The sequence below is a fragment of the Acinonyx jubatus genome, chromosome D1, assembly GCF_027475565.1.
Source record: "Acinonyx jubatus isolate Ajub_Pintada_27869175 chromosome D1, VMU_Ajub_asm_v1.0, whole genome shotgun sequence".
Lineage (NCBI taxonomy): Eukaryota > Metazoa > Chordata > Mammalia > Carnivora > Felidae > Acinonyx > Acinonyx jubatus.
The window spans coordinates 96,632,105-96,652,669 of NC_069390.1; the positions used below are offsets into that span (position 1 = coordinate 96,632,105).

At 56.4% G+C, this 20,565-nt stretch overlaps 3 protein-coding genes across 3 annotated transcripts; 2 read left to right on the forward strand and 1 right to left on the reverse strand.

Moving 5' to 3' along the window:
• Positions 1-253: 253 nt before the first annotated feature.
• Positions 254-10,178, forward strand: MFRP (membrane frizzled-related protein). The gene is made up of 13 exons (XM_015082081.3): positions 254-4,530; positions 4,656-4,752; positions 4,842-4,955; positions 5,078-5,266; positions 5,400-5,613; positions 6,012-6,142; positions 6,265-6,390; positions 6,624-6,700; positions 7,097-7,245; positions 7,686-7,816; positions 7,964-8,095; positions 9,247-9,374; positions 9,476-10,178. Exons 1-13 carry the CDS (start codon positions 4,477-4,479, stop codon positions 9,698-9,700), a joined length of 1,767 nt encoding a protein of 588 aa, XP_014937567.1. The 5' UTR covers positions 254-4,476; the 3' UTR covers positions 9,701-10,178.
• Positions 10,179-10,363: 185 nt separating this feature from the next.
• Positions 10,364-12,310, forward strand: C1QTNF5 (C1q and TNF related 5). The gene is made up of 3 exons (XM_027036731.2): positions 10,364-10,519; positions 10,807-11,063; positions 11,421-12,310. The coding sequence occupies exons 2-3, from the start codon at positions 10,850-10,852 to the stop codon at positions 11,936-11,938; spliced, it is 732 nt and encodes a 243-aa protein (XP_026892532.1). The 5' UTR covers positions 10,364-10,519; positions 10,807-10,849; the 3' UTR covers positions 11,939-12,310.
• Positions 12,311-13,982: 1,672 nt separating this feature from the next.
• Positions 13,983-16,785, reverse strand: RNF26 (ring finger protein 26). The gene has a single exon (XM_015082083.3). The coding sequence runs from the start codon at positions 16,195-16,197 to the stop codon at positions 14,896-14,898; it is 1,302 nt and encodes a 433-aa protein (XP_014937569.1). The 5' UTR covers positions 16,198-16,785; the 3' UTR covers positions 13,983-14,895.
• Positions 16,786-20,565: the final 3,780 nt, after the last annotated feature.

Consider the following 20,565-nt stretch of genomic DNA (forward strand, 5'->3'; position numbering starts at 1 on the left):
TTTTCAGTCTAAACTTCCCAACTCTACAAAACTGAAATAGTGCACGTTTTGAATGCTCTCCTCACCCGTATTCACCGATCAACATTTTGCCAGGCTGGCTTACATATACTTTGTTCTTGGGGGCCAAACATGTAGTGGTGAGGTGCCCTCACCACCTCTAAATACTTCAGCATGCGTCTCCTGACAGTAAGGACGTTCTCCCACATAACCTCAACATCGTCTTCACACCGAAGAAAATTAGCATATCTACTAGACATTTCCACCGTCTGCCATTTAACTGCTGGCGTGGGCACTGTTGACACTTGGGCGTCTTGTACAGACCTAGAATGAGCCACAACTGGTGTCTCCAGCAGAGGCTGGGTATAACAGAGTTTGCTCTTGGAGCAGAGTGGCTGTACCTGGATGTGGAGGAATAAAAGACTTGGCCCTTGATGAACACGAGACTCTGACTTGCCCTATTAATACCTAGAAACAGCCACTTTTATGCTGAAGGTTTTGTTCTCCAAGGTGCTTTTTTTCAAGACTTAAAAACAGATTTAACCCTTTAAAGAGAATGCTTTTTTGGAGCACTCGGGGACTTGTCTCCTTTGGTTTTGTCTTTTAACTCTTAGTACAATTTAGATTTTTCCCTTTCTGCCACTGATTTTAGAACTCTGGAAGCTGAAGCCTCCGCCAGCTGAACTTAAGAGTATTTTATTGGGGTTTTTCCTAACTGCCTCCCTGCTCCAGACACTGAAAAATCAAGGCCTGTCTATCGCATCTTTGCTGAGACCGCAGTGCCTGCTGTCAAACTCCTCACGTGGGATGAGACCGTGCTGGGAGCATCTCTCCTGGGCATTTTCCAAGAGTGGGAAAAACCTCGACTCAAACCTTGGGATTTCTCCCTGACAGGCCCTGGAAGTGGCCTGACCCAGGGTAAGGTTTTAAATGCTGATGATTTCCCCCAAACCACAAGTCAACAGGATGCTCTTCAAGGTGGAAACAGACTTCTAGCAAAGCAGATGGGTGAGCCCCAAATCACTGTAACCTGCTGTACCTCTCAACCAGTTTTTCACTGGATGTGGAAACCACCGCGGCCTTTTTGTGGTCTCCCACAGGGGAGCAGACGGCTACAGGCAGCCCACTCCACCCTTGCACCCAGCTCTCCCTTCTGTACTTAACCTATGGCGCTTTCTCGTTCCCATGGCAACAGGTCCTAATGCTACCCAGATCCCAAACACAATCTGTCCCCCACGTTTCTTTATCCATCAGCTTTGCCTCCTAGCAACTGGAATTTCTTCCCCCACTCTTTGCTTATGTTCCAGCGGGCCTCTCCCTGGGGGAGGGAGGGAGTTCTCCCCCCCCCCCCACCCACCCCCGCAACTGCTCTTGTGTGACCTTGAGCAAGAACCTCCCTCTTTCTGGGCCTTGTGCCTCATCTGCATTAAGGATATTGGACCTTGAAGTTCTCAGCCCAAGTGTCCACTTTCTAAGTCACTTCTTGTCTAAGTACATGCCTCCAAGTCCCAAGTTAGGGGGCCTTACATGCCTCTGGTTCTGTGATTCCAGCTTATAGAGTTACTCTAGATTTTTTTTTTTTTAATGACCAGAGCTCAGAAAATACTTTTTTCTGTAAAGCTTTAGCGTCAGGACCACAGAGGTCACCTTGTCCACCTTCTCACTTTTCCAGTGAGGACACGAGCACTAGAGAAGGCTTGTCCAAGTCCCTGGTTTGTCAGTGGCAGAGGCGGGACAGTTCCCTTTCCATCTGAGTACTCTGCCTTTGGGTGAATAATTGACAGCTTTTTGCAGGACTTTATGCAGCAGATTTTCCAACCTCGTGTCTGTTAGGAACTGAGCTGAACGGCAGGATAGCAAGGGAGCTCCCAACTCTACACATCCACACACACCCGAGAGCAAAACCAGCACAATCTATCACCTACCTGGGCCCCAGCAGGGTCTGGGCCGGGCACCTCTGAGGGCCCCCATCCTTCATCGCTCTATAGGCAGAAACAAGCACCAGGGCAGGAGGCAGCAGAAAGAGACTAGTATTTTTCAGCACAAGCAAATTATTTAATCTCTCTGAGCCTCGCAGTTTCCTTCTCTGTAATCCGAACATAACAATACCTACTCAGAGTTGTGAGTGTCTGGAACATACTAGGTACTCAGCTGTGCATTTCACACACACACAAACACACACACACACACACACACACATTTCCAGGACTGTACCATCAACATTCCATTCACATTCTCTTAGTGGGTGATGCTTAGCCAGTGTTTGGTTCCCCAGCCTCCCAGGATGCCCGTGCCGCCTTTTCTCCTCCGAACAACATACGATAAAGGCTCGGAATGCCGAGTAAGTTTAGCATTGCCCAAACCAAGCAGAATTCTTGACGTGGAGCCACAGTATGGACGACCCAAATCCAAGGGATGAGCATTTCTGATTTCCTGATACTCAGCATCGCCTGCCTCTCGGACATAGCGGAAGGTTGGCTGGGATTGCACTGCCATGGGATGAGGGTCAAGGCTAGGGGTGGCGGTGAACAAGGAGAGGAGGACTAAAATTGGCAGATTTGGGTGGGCAAGGAGAAGTCGGGTCCTAATGCACACCTCTGGTGCCGGCCCTGAGCACAAGGAAAAATAAGGCATTCCAGATGAAAGTTGAGCCTGGACACAGAGTGTTCCAGGGACAACGAACAGGCTGGTCTGGCTGGAGTGGAAGTGTGAGCTAGAGAACCAGCAGGAGAGAACGCTAGAGAGCCGGAGTCCCAGAGTATTAACAGCCAACCTCGGTCTGGCCTCGCCCTTCCTGTTGAAAGAAGAACCACAGAGAGCCAAGGAGAGAGAACTGTGTGTGGGGTCAGCATGGGGGGCTACAGGAAGCTATGCTTTCAGGAATACAAGCAGAAGCCCAAGGGAACTAGAAACTCCAAGTTTCCCTTGCCCAGAGGACGGCCGTGGGCAACAGCAAAGCCAGAGAGAAGCTTCCCACACAGCCTCTGGAAAACTGTACCCTGTGCTCACAGATGAAAAGACAAATAAGGTCTCAGTGTTATTATGGAAATACTTTTGACCTCTCAAACCCTCTAAAAGCAGTCCCCATCCAAGGGTCCAAGAAAGAAAGGCTTGCCCCCCTATACAAAAGCAGCCCAAGGCCCCCCAGGGGAGGAATGGAGAAGAACCTGGGGGTGAAGGGTGTCCCCTGGGTATGAGGACAGCTGCCTTAGGAAACACAGAACCTATCTCTGTTGTCCCTTTTCTCCGCTCTGGGTTTCTGGCTTTGTTCCCCTCTGTCACCAACATGCCTCAGCCCCAGTGGAGGGTGAAAGTGGCGTGCCACGGAGAACACTTTGGAGCCTTGGTGCCATCATTCGTGAAATGATTATGCTACCTCATAGCGCGACCTAAGGAGGGGAAACCAGTAAGACTTCCTGCCCAGGGCCTACTACATAATGTTCTGCAAACGGTAGCCAGAAATGTCATTATACTGCCCCCACCCCCACCCTGTCCTGCCCTGCCCGACTCAGCCTGAGCATGGCTAACACAAAACCCGTTAACAAGCCCTTTTCTCTCTCCCGGAGGACAGCTGGGCCAGGCTGGGTTTTTCCAAGAGAATGTCGTCACAGAGGAAGAGGCATGAAGTGGTCCAGGTGGCAGAGTGTGGGTTTTCTATCCTGCAGCAGCAAATGGCACGGACCGCCAGACTCCACCGCCTAGCTGAGGGCCTGCCCCTGTCCAAGGACTTGGCTCCTCTTCTCCTCTGCCCTTTTTCTGCAGCCTAAAGGGCCCAGGAAAAGGCAGCCAGCCCCTGAAGCTCCCCTAGTCACATCGGCACAGACAGAAGAAGCCCATACATACGACGTTTTTCCTATACTGGCTTATCTCCTTGTCCTGGTCACACCGGTGCTTTAACAGGGACCTTCCAAAGACCCAGGCTTGGCTAAATGCCCCAGTCCCCGGATGGGAGGGCAGCAGGTTTTTCCAGGGCCCTTAGGGCTCATAGGCCTTAAAGCTGCCAAACCTCGACACCTAGCTTCTAAGTCTCCCTTATGCCTGCATTGTCCTCCTTCCCACCCACCCCAGCTCACTCAGTACTTTGGGTGAGGTTAGGAAAGTGTCCAGTTCCCCTGGTCACACCCCCACCGAGCACCTGGTTTCCTCTGCAGGGTGTCCTCCACCACTGCCTGTGCCTTTAAGGACTGCTGCCCTGAGCCAAGCTCTTGACCTCAGCATCCTCAGCTGAGTTGGATTAAGGGACCCTTTCATGCCTTTGCAAATTCCTTCTGCCTGCGTCCTTCCCCCACACAGAGACCGAGTAGCCAGTAGCCTGAACCGGTCCGCCAAGGGCCGTCTGAAAGTCAGTCTAGTCTGGCAGCCCTTCCCCCAAGGGAGCAGAGGCTGCCCCTTGATAGGCAGTTTCGGATCAGGGAGTGGGCCCTTGGCAGTCTTGGGCTATCACAGGGACTCCAGGAAAGCCATGCAGAGCCTTGAGCCATGAAGGAATGCTCAGATATCATCCTCTGTGCGGAGGCGACAGAGCTGAGCAAGGTAAGGGTCCCATAGGATCCCTCTCCCAAGACCCAGACCCCTGCCTAGGGCTGGCCGTGCCCAGAGGACACGCCAGCCAGGCAGTGCCACCACTGGCCCCCAGCCCTCAAGACTTTCCCTTTCAGACTGAGTTCTGCAATCCTGCTTTTGAGCCTGAATCAGGGCCTCCCCCACCGGCCTTCCGGGAGGATGCCAGCTGCAGCGTCCCGGCTCCCTGGCATGGTAACCATCTCAGGGGGTGACCGGGGGAGAACCGGCCCAGGAGCTGAGAGCCCAAGGGGCCCTCAAAATCCCACCCCGCACACCCACAGGTCGGCGGCCCCGAGGGCTGCAGCCAGATTGTCACTTCTCCTGGCTCTGTGTCCTCCTGCTGGCCAGCCTCCTGCTCCTGCTGCTCGGGCTTCTGGTGGCCATCATTCTAGCCCGTGAGTACCGGGCCTTGCTTGGGTTGAAAGTGCTCTTGAATGAGATTCCATGTGCCACTCTATTCATCACCCCTAGAGGACCAGCTCCTCTGAATCCCACTCCCCCATCTTCTTCCCTCCAGAGCTGCAGACTACACCCCTGCCTGGGGCCTCCTATCACCCACTGCCCACCCAAGGCTTCACCACCACCACCACCACCACCACCACCACCACCACCACCACCACCCCTACCACTCCCACCCCCTCTCCAGCAACAGGGAACCCTAAAGGACAGCTGAAGGAGGCAGGCATGAGCCCCTCACCGCAGTCCTGTGAGTACCCAGGGAAGATCTTCCTGGAGAAGAGCCCAAGATGGCAGGAGGAAGGGGGGCTAGGAGGAGGAACCTTGGAAATAAAAGGGTCTCTCTCCTTTTGAGCTCTGAACTCTAACCTTCATCTCTGCAGCCTGTGGGGGCCTCCTCCCTGGCCCAAGGGGCTTCTTCAGCAGCCCCAACTACCCAGACCCTTACCCACCCAACGCCCACTGCGTGTGGCATATCCAGGTGGCCGCAGGCCATGCAGTACAACTCAAGATTGAAGCGCTCAGCATGGAAAGCGTGGCCTCCTGTCTTTTCGATCGTTTGGAAATCTCCCCTGAGCCTGAAGGCCCCCTCCTCAGGTGGGTCCCCCTGCCCCCAGGAGATCTCACCGCTGCCCTGCGTTGCCGTCTAGAGGGCAGAACCAGGGAGCAGAGTTGGGAAAGACTGGCTGGAAGGACACCGAGAGACCTGACCTCTGGACCCAGCTCTGCCCCGTGCCTGCTGTATGACCTTGGGAAGGTCACCCTCCCCTCTCTGTCCAATGGGGCCCCCACCTATCTTACCCATGAATAAATGCCACAAGGATGGATGTGCAGGTCAGGAAAGCCAGAGCTCCCCAGGAAATGAAAGGGCCCCTTTTGACCGCATCGTCACCGGTTCAGGGCTTGAAGAAAGAGGACCACAGGGCCCGGGCAGCCCCCAATCTGGCTGGCCCTGAGCTCTGAGCCTCCATGGCGCCCAACCTGGCTTCTTGCAGAGTGTGCGGGAAGGTGCCTCCCCCTACACTCAACACCAACGCCAGCCGCCTCCGGGTGGCCTTCGTCTCTGACAGCAGTGTGGAAGGATCTGGTTTCCATGCCTGGTACCAGGCTGTGACCCCCGGGAACGGTGAGTGTTTTCCCACCATGTCTCTGGCTACCTCTCAAGTGTCTCCACGCCCCTCCAGCACTGGCCAAAGGGGTGGAGACTCGGGGGGACGGGGGGTTCTGAATCCAGATGCCCCTCCCCAGGGAACTGTGCTCATGACGAGTTCCCCTGTGACCAGCTCGTCTGCCTGCTACCTGACTCAATGTGTGACGGTTTTGCCAACTGTGCTGACGGCAGCGATGAGGCCAACTGCAGCACCAAGCTCTTGGGTACGGGCCCCGCCAGGCACAGGGCATGTACTGTCTTCGGGCATCTGCTTCGGGTTCGGCCTGAGCTCCCCAGCTCTGGCCCAGCCCCAAGCTTGCCAGGGCATTCTTCTGGCCCAGACCTTGCTTCCTCATGGGCCTGGCCAAAAACTCTCCCCTGCGGTCCCTGCCAGCCCGACTGGGCGAAGGCACAGACAGACCCTGGCAAACTCACCAGCCCCTCCTCCTCTCTGCAGGGTGTGGGGGGAATCTGACTGGGCTCCAGGGCACTTTCTCTGCTCCCAGCTACCTGCAGAGGTACCCTCACCAACAGGTAAGCCAGCGGTCCACGGGGAGGGCGGTGTGGCACACGTGGGCACACCTGTGCCCCCAGTTTGTGTGACTGGGAACGGCATGGGAGACACTGCCTTGTTCTTGGGAAGATCAGAGCTCAAACAGGCAGAAAGGGAACCGTATTTAGCGTTTACTAGGTGGCCAGGTAAGTTTCCCCTGCTGGGTAAACTTATCTCTCAGAGCAGACAAGTTAAAGGGCCTTTCTACCGCCGAGGATAAGAGCTATCCTTAGGAGGATAGGAAAGGGCGGGGCTGCACCCGCCCGCACCCTACCCAGCCTGCAGCAGGGAGGGAACCCTCCTGGAGCTCAGCCTGGATGCCCAGACGGGGATGGGAGAAGGGACCCTCAAACCACTCCATCCGTGCCCTCCCCCAGCTTTGCACTTGGCATATCTCGGTGCCTGCGGGACGTGGCGTGGAATTGCAGTTGCACAACTTCAGCCTAGAAGCTCAGGACGAGTGCGAGCTGGACTACGTGGCGGTGTATGAGACCAGCACCTCAGGGGCCCTGGGCCTCCTGGGCAGGTAGCAGCAGAGCAGGAGCCCCGGATACATCCCATCCTTCCTTCTGCTCTAAGCCAGAGGTCTCTTCACTGTCGCCCTAGGAAAAGGCTTGTCCTTGCTCAGCCCAAAGCCTTTGCTCCACATTGCCCTTCTGCGGAAGGTCAGCGCCCTCCCTTCCTGCCTCTCCTGCCCCGAAGGGCCCGTTCCACTTCCCCTCACACCCTCCCTGGTTTTTCCCATCTCCAGCTGGCTCGAGTTCAAGCAGTTTGCTTAATTCCTCGTCTGCTCCATATGTGTGTCTTCTTCTGGGGGGGGGGGGGGGGTGCCTAAGCTCCATGAGTCAGCGGCCATGTGTCCCATCCCCTCTGGCATCGCCCCGAGTGCCAGTCACAGTGACGCCTCTGGGAACACCCCGGGTCTCCGAGGGCCCCCTGCCCAGGTCTGCTCTCCGCCTTGGGCAGGTTCTGTGGAGCGGAGCCACCACCTCGCCTCATCTCCTCCAGCCACCAGCTGGTGGTGCTCTTTAGGACAGACCGTGGCATCAGCAGTGGGGGCTTCTCTGCCACCTACAGGGCCCTCAATGCCACAGAGAGTAGGTGCCCCGGGGTGAGTGGGCGTGGGCGGTACGGCTGCCTCTGGGAGAACGAGGAAGGGCTCTGGACCTTGGTCGGGGCACCGTGAAGGCAGTGTGGGGGCACAGGCACGTCCCAGGGCACTGCCACGCCCCCTCTGCCTCCAGATCCCTGTGGGCCCGGAGAGTTCTCCTGCCGCGATGGAGCGTGTAAGAGTCTGCAGTGGATGTGTGACACGTGGAGAGACTGCACAGATAGCAGCAATGGCAACTGCAGCAGCCCCTTGCTCCCGCCCCCAGGTGAGAAGCCTGGCCCAGAGCACCGTGGGCAGGGCGCGGCAGGTCTGAGCCAGCTGGGTGCCTGTTCATAGCAACCCTACAGGTTGTCCTAACGGACACCCTTGTCCTCCCTGATGGAGAGTTCCCCATCCTGACTCAGGGGCCCCTCCACAGAGTCCGGGAGGGACTCTCACCCAGTGGTGGCAATGGTACTTAATGTCACCCCCAAGGGAAGTGGGAATCAGGGAGTCAGTGGGTGGGGCTTCAAGAACCAGCCCAGCCTTGGGGCGCCTGGGTGGCTCAGTCGGCTGAGCGTCTGATTGTTGGTTTCCGCTCGGGTCATGATCTTGCGGTTCGTGGGTTCGAGCCCCATGCTGCTGGTGTGGGTCCTGCTTGTGGTTCCCTCCCTCTCTCTCTCCCTCCCTCTCCCTCTCTCAAAATAAATGAACAAATTCAAAAAAGAAAAGAAAAGGGGGCGCCTGGGAGGCTCAGTCGGTTGAGCGTCCGACTTCGGCTCAGGTCATGATCTCACAGTTTGTGGGTTCGAGCCCCGCGTCGGGCTCTGTGCTGATGGCTCGGAGCCTGGAGCCTGCTTCGGATTCTGTGTCTCCCTCTCTCTCTGCCCCTCTGCCGCTCACACTCACTCTTTCTCTCAAAAATAAACATTAAAAAAAATTTTTTTTAAGAAAAGAACTAGCCCAGCCTTGTCACACAAAGAGCCCCTCTCCACAGCCCACCTCAGAGATGAAGGTGAGGGCCACCTGGCTGGCTCAGTCAGTAGAGCATGTGACTCCTGGTCTCAGGGTCATGAGTTCAAGCCCCATGTTGGGTGTGGAGCCTATTAAAAAAAGGGGGAAGAAAAAAAAAAGCAGAAGAAGATGGAGGTGAGAGCAGGGAGTTCCTACTGGATGCCGAGCAGTCCCTGCCAGTGTCAGTGCCCCATGCTCTGAGAGATTGAAAAGACACCTTCATGATGCCCAGGGCTGGCAAAGGATATTTGGGCAGGCTCTCTAGGATGATAGAACCCACGATATGTGCAAAGCATCTCTCCACGTTGTTGCCTTTGATTCCCACAACAATGCCCATCTGGCCCAGAGGGAGCAATGTAGTGACTTGCCCCGGGTCATCGGCCAGTGTATCCCCACAGTGATTGTCCCCTCCCGCCCCTACAGAGCTGGCCTGTGAACCCGTCCAGGTGGAGATGTGCATCGGCCTGAGCTACAACGCCACAGCCTTCCCTAACATCTGGGTGGGCATGGCCACCCAGGAGGAAGTGATGGAGGTCCTCAGAAGTTACAAGGTGCTCCGGGCAGAGATCGGGAGGGACCCCCCCACCCCCCGCCGGAAGTGGAGGGAGCTGTGAGAGTGTGGCTCCTGAGCGCTGATCTCCTCCTTCCACAGAGCCTGACAAGTCTACCCTGTTACCAGAACTTCCGGAGGCTCCTCTGTGGGCTGCTTGTGCCCCATTGCACCCCCACAGGCAGCGTCCTTCCCCCTTGCCGCTCTGTCTGCCAGGAGGCAGAGCTCCAGTGCCAGTCCGGCCTGGCTCTACTGGGCACCCCCTGGCCTTTCAACTGCAACAGGCTGCCTGAGGCGGCTGGCCTGGAGGCTTGTGCCCAGCCCTGACCCTAAAGCAGGCACCTGCCCTCTGCCTGCCCATCCACCTTTGCCTATCAGGGCGGGCAGGCAGGGGACTCTGCCCATCCTCTCTGGAGCCTCCCAGGGAGGGGAAGAGGAGTCCCCAGAGGGGCTGATGGAAGCTTCCCTGTCCCTTTACTTGCCCCAGCTCCACACCATGCCATTGACAGTGAGGACTGCTTCCCACCCAAGCCTCTGACCCCCATTTCCTGTCTTCTGCCCTCCCCTCGCCACCTCCTTTTTCAGGTTCTCCATCACCTGCCTTTTGACTTTTGTCATTTATTCAACAAAAAAGTATTGAGTGCCTAGGAATTGTGGCAGGCCCTGCTCTGAGTCCTGGGGATCCAGTTGTCCGTCTGCCTCTAGAACTCTCCACCCTGGGTTCTCTGCTTCTATTTCTCCTGGACTAGTCTGGTCCTTGGTCTCCATCACCGCATCACCTCTCCTTTAGCTCCTTGGAGCACTGGGTGTCCTGAGTGTCTGTCTCACACAGCTCTGCCTCTCTGTGCCCAGCTAAGACTCTCTCCCCCTCCTTTCTCTCCCAAACCTTGGCCAGCGGCCGGGCGACACCACGAGTTATTTCCCTGCTATTTCCCGGCTCGGAGTTCTTGGCCCCTGAACAACTGGTTTCCTCTTGGAGTCTGGGAGGAGCAGAGCGGAGCCGGCAGGGAGCGAACCGGGACCAGGGGGGCGAAGAGGGCAGGGGACGCCTGGCAGGGGAGAAGCGCAGGGGCGGGACAGGGGTCAGCTGGAGGGTCCGGAGAAGCGAGCGAGCGCCCCGAAGGAGGCCCCGGGAGCCGGGAGGGGGTGAGTCTGGCGGAGAGCAGGAGGGAGGAGTGGGGACGGGAGGGGGCTGGGGGAAAGACCGGGCCGGGGGCGCGGGACGGGGGCAGCCAGCCTCTCCTGACCTCCTCCACCCCGCTCCCCCCTCCAGCGCTCTCGTCTCCTCGGCTCCGGGGGCGACCCTCCTTCCTCTCCCCCGCGGCCGCTCAGCCTCGGGCCCATGGCAGTGGGGTGGGGACGCGCTCGGCCGCGCCGAGTGGGATTCTGGGTCCGGATTCTGGGTCCCGACTCCCGTCCCGCCTGACCCACAGACTGCGAGAGGACCCCGGCGGCCGGAGTCCCCGTGCCAGCGCCATGAGGCCGCTCGTCGCCGTGCTGCTCCTGGGCCTGGCGGCCGGCTCGCCCCCGCTGGACGACAACAAGATCCCCAGCCTGTGTCCGGGGCACCCCGGCCTCCCCGGCACGCCCGGCCACCACGGCAGCCAGGGCCTGCCCGGCCGCGACGGCCGCGACGGGCGAGACGGCGCGCCCGGGGTTCCGGGAGAGAAAGGCGAGGGCGGGAGGCCAGGTAAGAAGGCCGCCGGGTCGCCGTCCGCGGGGCCGTCCGCGCTCGCGGGGCGGAGGGCCGGGCCTCGGGGTCCCGCCAGGGGGCGCCGCCGGGCTCCGGGAGCGGGGCGCCAAGAGGGTGACTCAGCCCGCCGCAGGCCACGGCCCCGGGGACCCTCTGCGGGCGGCCGCTCGGGTCCGCCCCGGCCCTTCGGGCAGCGGAGCCCGGGGCCCGGGCGGCGGGGCGGCCCTCGCCGGGGAAGCGGCGGCAGGGGGCCCCAGAGAGGGTGGGGAGGGTGCTCAGCGTCGCCCTCCGTGCACCCCGCTGCGGGCGGCCGCCGCCGCCACTCTCGCCCTAACCGCTGCCCGCACCCCGCAGGACTGCCGGGGCCCCGGGGGGAGCCCGGGCCGCGAGGAGAGGCGGGACCCGCGGGGGCGACCGGGCCTGCGGGCGAGTGCTCAGTACCTCCGCGCTCCGCCTTCAGCGCCAAGCGCTCGGAGAGCCGGGTGCCTCCGCCGTCGGACGCGCCCCTACCCTTCGACCGCGTGCTGGTGAACGAGCAGGGACATTACGACGCCACCACCGGCAAGTTCACCTGCCAGGTGCCCGGGGTCTACTACTTCGCGGTCCACGCCACCGTCTACCGGGCTAGCCTGCAGTTCGATCTGGTCAAGAACGGCGAGTCCATCGCCTCTTTCTTCCAGTTTTTTGGAGGGTGGCCCAAGCCAGCCTCGCTGTCCGGGGGCGCCATGGTGAGGCTGGAGCCAGAGGACCAGGTGTGGGTGCAGGTGGGCGTGGGTGATTACATTGGCATCTATGCCAGCATCAAGACAGACAGCACCTTCTCGGGGTTTCTGGTGTATTCTGACTGGCACAACTCCCCTGTCTTCGCTTGATGCTCACTGGAAAGCGAGCTCACGCTCTCTCACTCCTAGGGAAGGAGGGTGTGACTCTGACAGTCACATATCCGGGAGGGCTGGCCCCCCCTTGGGATGTTGTGAATGATTCCGTCCTGCTGCTGGCAGAGAATGGGGACAGAGGCTGTCTGAGATCAGGGCTGGCAATATGGGCAGTGGCTGGATTTCTGCCCAAAACCAAGGGGCATTCTGTGTTGGCAGGTGTGGGTCCCCCAGTTGCTCTGGCCTGGGACCCCAGAGGTGGGGTGCCCTCTTCCTGGTGCTCTGCTTCTCTGGGTCCTCTCTTGTCCTTCCTATTCCTGGGCTCTTTTCTCAGAGACCATTCAATAAATCTCCCCCCAAAAAATCCTCCTACTGGCTCAGCCTTTCTTCTTTTAAGTGGTGGGGATGCCCTGATTCTGAGGATGGGGGAGGGGAGAGGGAGCGATGCGGAAGGAAGGGCTCTTGGGCTGGATGAGCCGTGGGGCAAGAGATACAGGATGCAGGCCTAGCTGACCGGGAGGCCGCTCCATAGAGCTGCCCCTAAGTCGCGTGGGACGTGAATAGGAGTGCCTGGCTGAGGAGGGTGGCCTTCTGACATGGGGCTCTGACCACCTTTTCCTAACTCAAAGATGTCATATGAACGGGGCGGGAGCTACCTTCACCGCACACACACACACACACCCCTGCCCTGATCAACAAAAAAGGAGCCCGGGGTTTGCATTTGTGACTGCTCTGGCTGCTTGCCTGGTCTCTAGATGACTGGAAAGCTAGTTCTCTGTCCCCCATCCCAGGGAAGTGGTGCGTTCCTGGGTGGCTAGAGATAAGTAATTTCTGAGATGACCACAAGAGGGCGTCCCAGCTCCAGAATGCAGCAATGATCCTGAGGAGCTTGAGCTCATGCCTGCTTCGGGTGGTTAGGGGGGAGGATGGGGTATTGACGTCTGCCAATGTAATTCTGGATGGGGGTGCAGGAAAAAGGGGTCCTTTGCTCCCAGCTCAGGAAGTTTATCTTCTCTCAGAAAATGTTTATCCTCACATTAAACAGAGACTGAAAGGAGCCAAGCCTCCCCATGCTCAACTCCCCTAGGGTTGGGCGAAGGGGGGGGGGGGGGGGGGGGCGGGGAGCTCTCCCCAGGCCTCCCAACTCCAAAATGGACGTGAAGAACTCCCCCACCATGCTGGGCATAGCCTGGGTGGGCCGCGCCACTAAGTCTGAGACTAGCCACAAAGCCCCTTCAAGGTTCCCCTCCTCAGACCTCCAGAAGCCAGCCCCAGCCCCAGCCCCAGCCCCATCCCCAACCCAATGACTAACAAACCAGGGCTTGCCAGACCCACAATCAATTCAGCCTCTCAACCCCCAAAGAATGTGGTGGGGCCTCTTCTCAGTTTTTCCCGACCTACCCTTTCTCCCTCTTCACCCCACCCCCACCCTACCACCCAACGGCTTCTAGAAAGCTGCCCCTGGCATTATGCTCCTAGATTTAACATACAATTATGGGGGAGTGCCCCGCCCCCCTCTTGCTGGTCATGTGAGGGCAGATATGACCATGGGGACTGGGCTCAGGTCCTAGGCTTCAGCTCCCAGCTCTCCACCAGGAGGCCTCACAGCCACACCCCAGCCCACCACAGCCCCACACCATGCCAAGAGACACAAAGTCAAGGGCCAGCTCCTCCAGGGACCAGAGGGTAGACTGGACTCCAGACAGCAAGGACCCCAAATCCCTCCTGGGACGAGTGGCACCAGAGAAGCTGGGAAGCCGTTCACAACTCCTCCGTACTGGGACTTCATTCTGGCAAAAGTAGAAAAGACGGGGAGGGCTTTTCCAAAGCCAGGTGTGTGAGAAGGCACAAATCGGGGGTGGATTCAGCCACCCTTGGCACGGGCTCTCCCCGAGGCACAGTACTCACATCCTATCTTATCTCTTCCCCCACCAGGTACCCCCAGACCACAGTGACTCCAGCAGGACCAAAGGACCCTGCTGCAGCATCAGTCAACCTGACCAACTGCTCGCCCCTGTAAGGATGCACACAGAGGCTGTCAGAGCGGTCAACAGAACTTTATTCACTAGAAACTGGGCCACACAGACCCAGCAGGGAGCTGCATGCCCCTAGGCTGGCCCCTTCTGTATTTGGACCCTAGTCAAATGTGCACGGTCTGCCCTCCCCAGTGCCAGGGAGAGACAAACAGAAGGGGAATGCCAATGTTCTCTTGTGATGTGGGGAGTGAAAAGGGTAGGAGTAGAAATCTGGTTATCCCTCCTGAGGCTCCCAGTGGAGCCGGGGTGCCAGAGGGTATGTGGTCCCAAAGCCAGGTGCAGACACCCACCCTCCAAGGGGTAAACTCTTGATCCTAGCTCTTGGATCAGGTTGGGAGGGAGCCTCGTAAGATCAAGACAGGCAGAAGTGGTAGCTCTAAGGGCACCTGAGAGATACTATCCCCAAGGCTTACCAGGGCACGGGCGCTCTGGCTGAAAGCAAAGGTTCAAGATCATTCCAAGGCCCCTGAGTTGCCCAAACACCCAAATGACAGTGCTTTGTTGTGGCTGAAGCTGGGGAGGAAATGGGGAGGGGCCAGGGAGAGGACCTGCAAATCCCCAACAGAAAAACCAGAAGCACAGGGGGGAGCCCCAGAGGCTGGCATCTGGATGGGCCCTGGCAACCTGGAGGGGAGTCCACGGCAGTCTCGGGGCCTTGCATAGTGTGACACACTCACCACCTCCGGCGTCACAGGGACCCACTGGGTAAGGAAGAGCTGTTACCCTGCCCCACCCGGCTCATAAGTCTTCCAGAGTATCCTATCTCAATGTCCTGGATGTATGGCTTAGAGGCTTGGCATGACAGCCATGGGGGCAGGAGGGAATTCAGGCCGGAAACCGAGAGGTCGGGTGTTAAAGCTGTCCTAGCACAGGTGGCTTCATGGAGCACAGACGGGTGGGCAGACAGGGAAGGAGTCTTCAGAGGTAGACATTGAGGGTCTGCAGAATGCCCCGGCGGCAGAGTGGACAGTTGCGGTGGTAGATGGGGTGGCGCATCAGGATTTCAGTGCAAGCCTGGCACAGGCACAGGTGCCGACAGGGCAGCAGCAGCACCGTCTTGCTCTGGTCCTGGCAGATGACACACTTCTTCCGCTCCTCTTGCTCCTTGAGCAACTTCCATGGGTCTTGCCCAGCTACGGGCTCCTCCTCATTGAGCCTCTCCCGGCCGCGGGCAGCTGTTGCTCTGACCGTCCCGGCCTCCTCCTCTTCTGCCTCTGATCTGGGCCCTGTTTCAGGAAGAGTGTCCTGTCGCCAGGTCCTGGCCGAGGGCGCCCTCCTCGGGCCACCCTGAGGAGCCCCGGGGGCCCCTCCCCGGTTCGGCCAGGTGGCCAGCTGCAGGCTGCGGCTCCAGACTCGGCGCCAGGCCTCCAAGTCCAGTGCCAGGCGAGATAGCCGCACGACATCTTCTCGCAGCCGGTGGTAGGATGGCCGGGCATGGAGCTGACTGAGTGCCCGGGTGGCCAGTCTCAGAGTGAGGTCCGGGTGCAACACGGTCACCATCACCGCCAGCACACAAGCCAGCAGCACCAGGCCGGTGACATTGACAAGCACGAAGCTGGCCAGGAGGCGGGCAGCTGACGCTAGGAGCTCCAGTGCTAGTTGGCAGGGGGTCCAGAGGAGGATGGCCATGGCCACAGCACTGCTGGAAATGTGGGCTAGGAAGGCAGCTACAACGTCCGTCATCCTCCACAGTGGCCCCATCACGGCATCCCACAGGGCCAGCATCAGGGAGAAAAGGTTCTGAGTGCCAATGAGACAGATGTTGACCAGACTGTTGATCACGTAGGCCACCAGGCTCATGGCAATGGCACAGATGTCACAGGCCTGGCGCAGCAAAGCATGGCCACTGGAGACCACGTTGAGGACACCCCGGTGCAGTATCTCCCGGCTCCTCAGTGCCCCGTGAGAGGCCAGGTGCCCCAGGAGCTTTAAGCTCTCCAGGCCAGAGCAGCAGCTGTACATCAGAGTACACAAGGCCTGCAAGCCCCCAAAGGTGAACCGGACCAAGGCTTCGATCAAGGCCAGCAGTGAAAGCAGGACTCCGCGGCCCAGGTGCAGAAGACTAGTCAGTACCGTGTGTGGCAGGTTGTAGATGAAGGCCAGGAGCCAGGCCAGAGAAGCCAGGAGGGAGGACACCAGCAGGAAGTTGAGATCCAACACCAAGGTCAGCAGGTCCAGCACAAGGCCCACCCCATTCACTATCAGGTACACAGCCTCCATGATAGGACTGTGGAGGTTAATCCAAAAGGAAGTCTGACTCCCGGTTGAGGAGGGTGTCAAGGTTAATAATATTTGGGGGCGTCGGAGATTAACTTGGAAGGGAAGTGAGGCAGTCTCCAAGCCAGGGAGAATCAAGAAACAGAGGAAGGAGTGGGTTAGAGCGAAGTGGAGTCTCAGTGGAGGGAAAGGAGACCAGGTGCTGGTCCAGGAGTCCCGGTTTTGAATGCGGCCCGTTTGGAAGGGAAGAGGCCAAACATCTCTAAAGTGGAGGTGAGCCCGGGCTGGAGGAGATATCTCAGCTTTGGAGGCCCGGTGGTGGCGAACCACGGCCGGGCAGTGGGTCAGACCGAGAGGAGACCGGGAACGGGTGGGATCGGGCCGGGGCCGGGTGGGGGCGGCGCAGGCTGGGCGCGGGCTCGCGGTCCAGCTACGCAGGAACCGCTGTCCCCGCCCGGCCCCTGTCCTCGGGGCTCGAGGCTCTTTGCGTCCAAAGGGGCAGTGGGAAAGGGAGTCAGCTTCAGCAAACCCCAAACGCGGCCTCTATTCCGCTGGGCGCCGCCATCTTGTGTGCGAAAGGGTGGGGCAAAAAGCGTGACAAGGAGGGCGGGACGACGAATTCCGACCAATCTTGAGGAGCAACCGCAGGAAACATCCGGCACCCATTGGTCTGTTTGAACGGTGCCCGAACGTATTTACTTTCCAGAGGAAAGGGCGGGGACAGAATGAAGTCCCGCCCCCTTGAGGCGGTGATTGGTCAGTTGACGGGCAGAAGTGGAATATGCCCTCCTCCTAGTCCCGCCCCCTAACAGCAGGATTTTGTATTGGGCCAAATACGGGAGTTGTTCTTGCTCCTAGCCCTCGATTTCAGAACTTTTTAGGTGCTGTTGACGGTTACTGCCTCTGGGCTGGACTCTGGGATTTTACCACCTCCACATCCTCCTCAGACTCGCTGCCTCGTCCTCCTCTGTTCATTCATTCATTTAGTCTATCGTTTATTGAGCTCCTGCAGATACATTGGGGATACAAATAATGGTTAAGGGGGTGCCTTCCCTCAAGCCGTTCACGAGGGGAAACGTTGTTACAGGGCATTCCCAAGCTGCTATTCCAAACTGTTTCCTTTGGCGCCATCAGCTTTTCTCAGCATTTTTAGATTACCTCATTATGATTATGAAAAGGAGGCCACAGATGAGAAATAGCTCACCCTCCTACACTAGCCCCTATTGTTTGTTTACTAGAACATTGTAGTTAGATATCTACACCTGGGCGGCTCCAGGTTCCTCAACAAGTTATCCTTTCCTTTAATATTCAAAATATATTTGAGTCCCCACACCAAATATATCCGGAAGCCAAACCTGGTGTTCTCTACCAATGCCAAGGATACTTGGGGGTCTGTCTTATCCTTCCCCTGGTCACCATTGCTTTAATTTCCTGCACGTTTGAATGCTTCATCTCCACTCTGGCCTGGACTCCTAAAAGTGTTTGTCCCCCTTCACCCTCCCAACCCCAAGCACTACCTGAATCCCTCATTCCCCAAAGCATCACTAATACAAAGCTGAGGTATGCAGCAAGCCTTCACTGAGATGTGGGGTCCCAACAGGGTTACAGCATAGTGTGGTGCAGGGACTGCCGTTCCTACAACTCCACTGGTTATGCTCCAGCCTCTCTCTCACACCTGTCAGGCCCCAACTTAATGTTTTCTCTGAGACATGTTTTTCCCTTCCTCTTCCTCTTCCTCTTCCTCTTCCTCTTCCTCTTGGGATTTCCCCTCCCTTTCTCTAGCCATCAGACTCCAACTTCCTATTTTGTTATTTGATTTTACAGAAGAGTCTGTCTCTACCCCACAAAATGCTAATCTCTCTAAACAAGGGAGCATAAATAAAGATTGGGTTTAGCCTCCTGCTCAGATCATGGTCTGTTGTGATTGTTGTTACTGATGTTTTTATTGTCCGACTGTGCATTTTTTCCCCAATTTCAAATCTTGGAGAATACACCCACCTCCATTTCAAGATGTTTGATCTCCCCACCGGTAACCTGTTCTCTTCAGAAACCTTCCTTGTTCCGTGAACACTAAGGTGTTCTTAATCTGTATTTCTGCAGCACTTCATACCAGTGACCACTTCCTCCACCTTTGGCCCCTGGACATTACACTCTCCTGTATTCTTTCATGGCCCCCTCTCTCTACATGATGATTTCCAATTCTGTGCCTTCAGCCTGAATCTCTTGCAAAGTTTAGGTTCCAAGTGCTTCCTAGACATAGACAGTGCCTGAATATCACAATGGTACTTCAAACTCACCATGTTTCAAACTCAGCAAACTTGCTGTGCCTACACTGTGTGCAATTAACCAGCCAGCTTTCAACACCAAGAAAGACATTCTTAGAATTGGCAGGATCCTCTAAAACGGTATTTCCATTAGTTTGGGACCAAAGCCTTCCCTCTGAGTGACCTGAGACTTGCCAAAGCTACTTAAATGAGTTATAACCTTTGACTCAACTGGCAGCCCAGCTGTGGGCAGGCAGAGGTTTTCTGTGTGGCCAAAATTCTTGTGATAAATGAATTGGTGTATTGCAAAATGCTCTCTGTCCTTCAGCTAGAAACAGCTGAATGTTACCGTGTGAACACAATGCAAAAGAAGTGCTGAGCTTCGGGGACGCCTGGGTTGGCTCAGCCAATTAAGCGTCCGACTTCGGCTCAGGTCATGATCTCATGGTTTGTGGGTTCAAGCCCTGTGTTGGCTCTGTGCTGACAGCTCAGAGCCTGGAACCTGCTTCGGATTCTGTGTCTCCCTCTCTCTCTGCCCCTCCCCTGCTCGTACTCTGTCTCTCTCAAAAATAAATAAACTTTTAAAATATATATATATTAAAGAAGTGTTGGGCTTTGGTTAAGCCTCTGACTCTTGATTTCAGCTCAGGTCATGATCTCATGGTTTGCAAGTTTGAGCTCCACGTAGGGCCCTGCGCTGGCAGTGTGGAGCCTGCTTGAGATTCTCTCTCCCTTTCTCTCTGCCCCTCCCTGCTCGCTGTCTCTCTTAATAAATAAATAAATAAACTAAAAAAAAAATTTTTTTAAAGAAGTGCTGGGCTGACACCCCCGTGGAGAAGCCAAGGCTCGTCCTAGAGCTGAGAGGTTTTAAACCACTCCCCTTGAGGTGACCTTGGAAATGATCACTTGGTTTGGAGTCCAGTGGTATCTCTTACTAACTTGATAATGTTTCTTTTTCCTCCAGGACTGTGTTTCAGATAAGAGCGGGTTCAAACCCACAGTTGCCAAAGCGGGGGTCATCACCTGTTTGGAGGCTGGAGAAAGGAGACTGGAGAGAGTTGGCGGTAAGATCTTACACCAACATTAAGGAGGAAGTTCAAGTTGCTTACTAGCATGAGTTGCAGTGATTGAGAAGAAAATCAGCCAGATCTTGAGAAAATTTAAGGCCTAGAGGCACATTCTATCCTTGTAGAATTTTATCATGGAAGTTGTAGTGGGGAGACCTGACCCCAAGGGGCCTCCTGGATCAACAACTCGTTTTCTGCTGTGGTGCTAACTGCGGGAGGGCTTTTGTTTTGCTAGGTGAGAGATGCGAGCTGCCATAATGAGTGGGGATTTTAAAGATGGGGTAAAAGCATGAAAGAATGTCCAGTTCAGGGGTCTTGTTTGTAATCTTGTGTGTCCTTTAACCCTCCCCTTCGGCTCCCCATCAAGCATTCGGTGTAATTTCTATTACTGCCGTGGCTTAGAGTTGGATCTTTTTTTCTTTTTGATCCAAGTTTGCTTTTGACTTATACAAATCATTTACAGTGTCCCAAAGTCCAAACTGTATAAAAAGGTACATTCATAGGTTTGTTTTCATTCTGCCCCCTCCACCCTGTTCCCTCCCAACACCAGCTAAGGGCCCCTCAAATCACAAACATACCAAAAAATGTTTTGCTTGGTCAATCAGGATCCAGGGCTTGGCATTGGCACAGCAGAACTCATAACCCTAAACATCAGCTCTGTTCATGACACCATTTGGGCCCAGGGAAGCCCTTTCCTGCATCTCTGAGGGGACTGTGTCCAAAAGCCACAAACAAAACTCCTGAATTTTTATGTGGGAGAGGATTCGAGCAGTTAAAATGCTTAGGTAAGAAAAGAAATACATTAATTAACTAGTCGAATCCTCATGCTTTTCTTCTTGTTCTAATTTGCGGTTCCAGAAGTACTCAGAAACTAATGCAATGGCTGAGGAACATTTGTAATGTCAACTCAGATATTTTAAACGGTGCATATATGTACATCTAGGTGAAACATGCATACATATTTAATTGGCTGTAGCTCTGTTTTAATGGAAGGAAAAGACTGAAAAAAAAGCACCTCGTAATTTTAGGCATTGATTTAA

Coding starts and splice junctions, on each gene's coding strand:
- MFRP (XM_015082081.3), top strand. CDS start 4,477: ATGAAGGAATGCTCAGATATCATCCTCTGTGCGGAGGCGACAGAGCTG. Junction 4,753..4,841: donor CGTCCCGGCTCCCTGGCATG/GTAACCATCTCA, acceptor GCACACCCACAG/GTCGGCGGCCCCGAGGGCTG. Junction 7,246..7,685: donor GCCCTGGGCCTCCTGGGCAG/GTAGCAGCAGAG, acceptor CGCCTTGGGCAG/GTTCTGTGGAGCGGAGCCAC.
- C1QTNF5 (XM_027036731.2), top strand. CDS start 10,850: ATGAGGCCGCTCGTCGCCGTGCTGCTCCTGGGCCTGGCGGCCGGCTCG. Junction 11,064..11,420: donor AGGCGAGGGCGGGAGGCCAG/GTAAGAAGGCCG, acceptor CGCACCCCGCAG/GACTGCCGGGGCCCCGGGGG.
- RNF26 (XM_015082083.3), bottom strand. CDS start 16,197: ATGGAGGCTGTGTACCTGATAGTGAATGGGGTGGGCCTTGTGCTGGAC.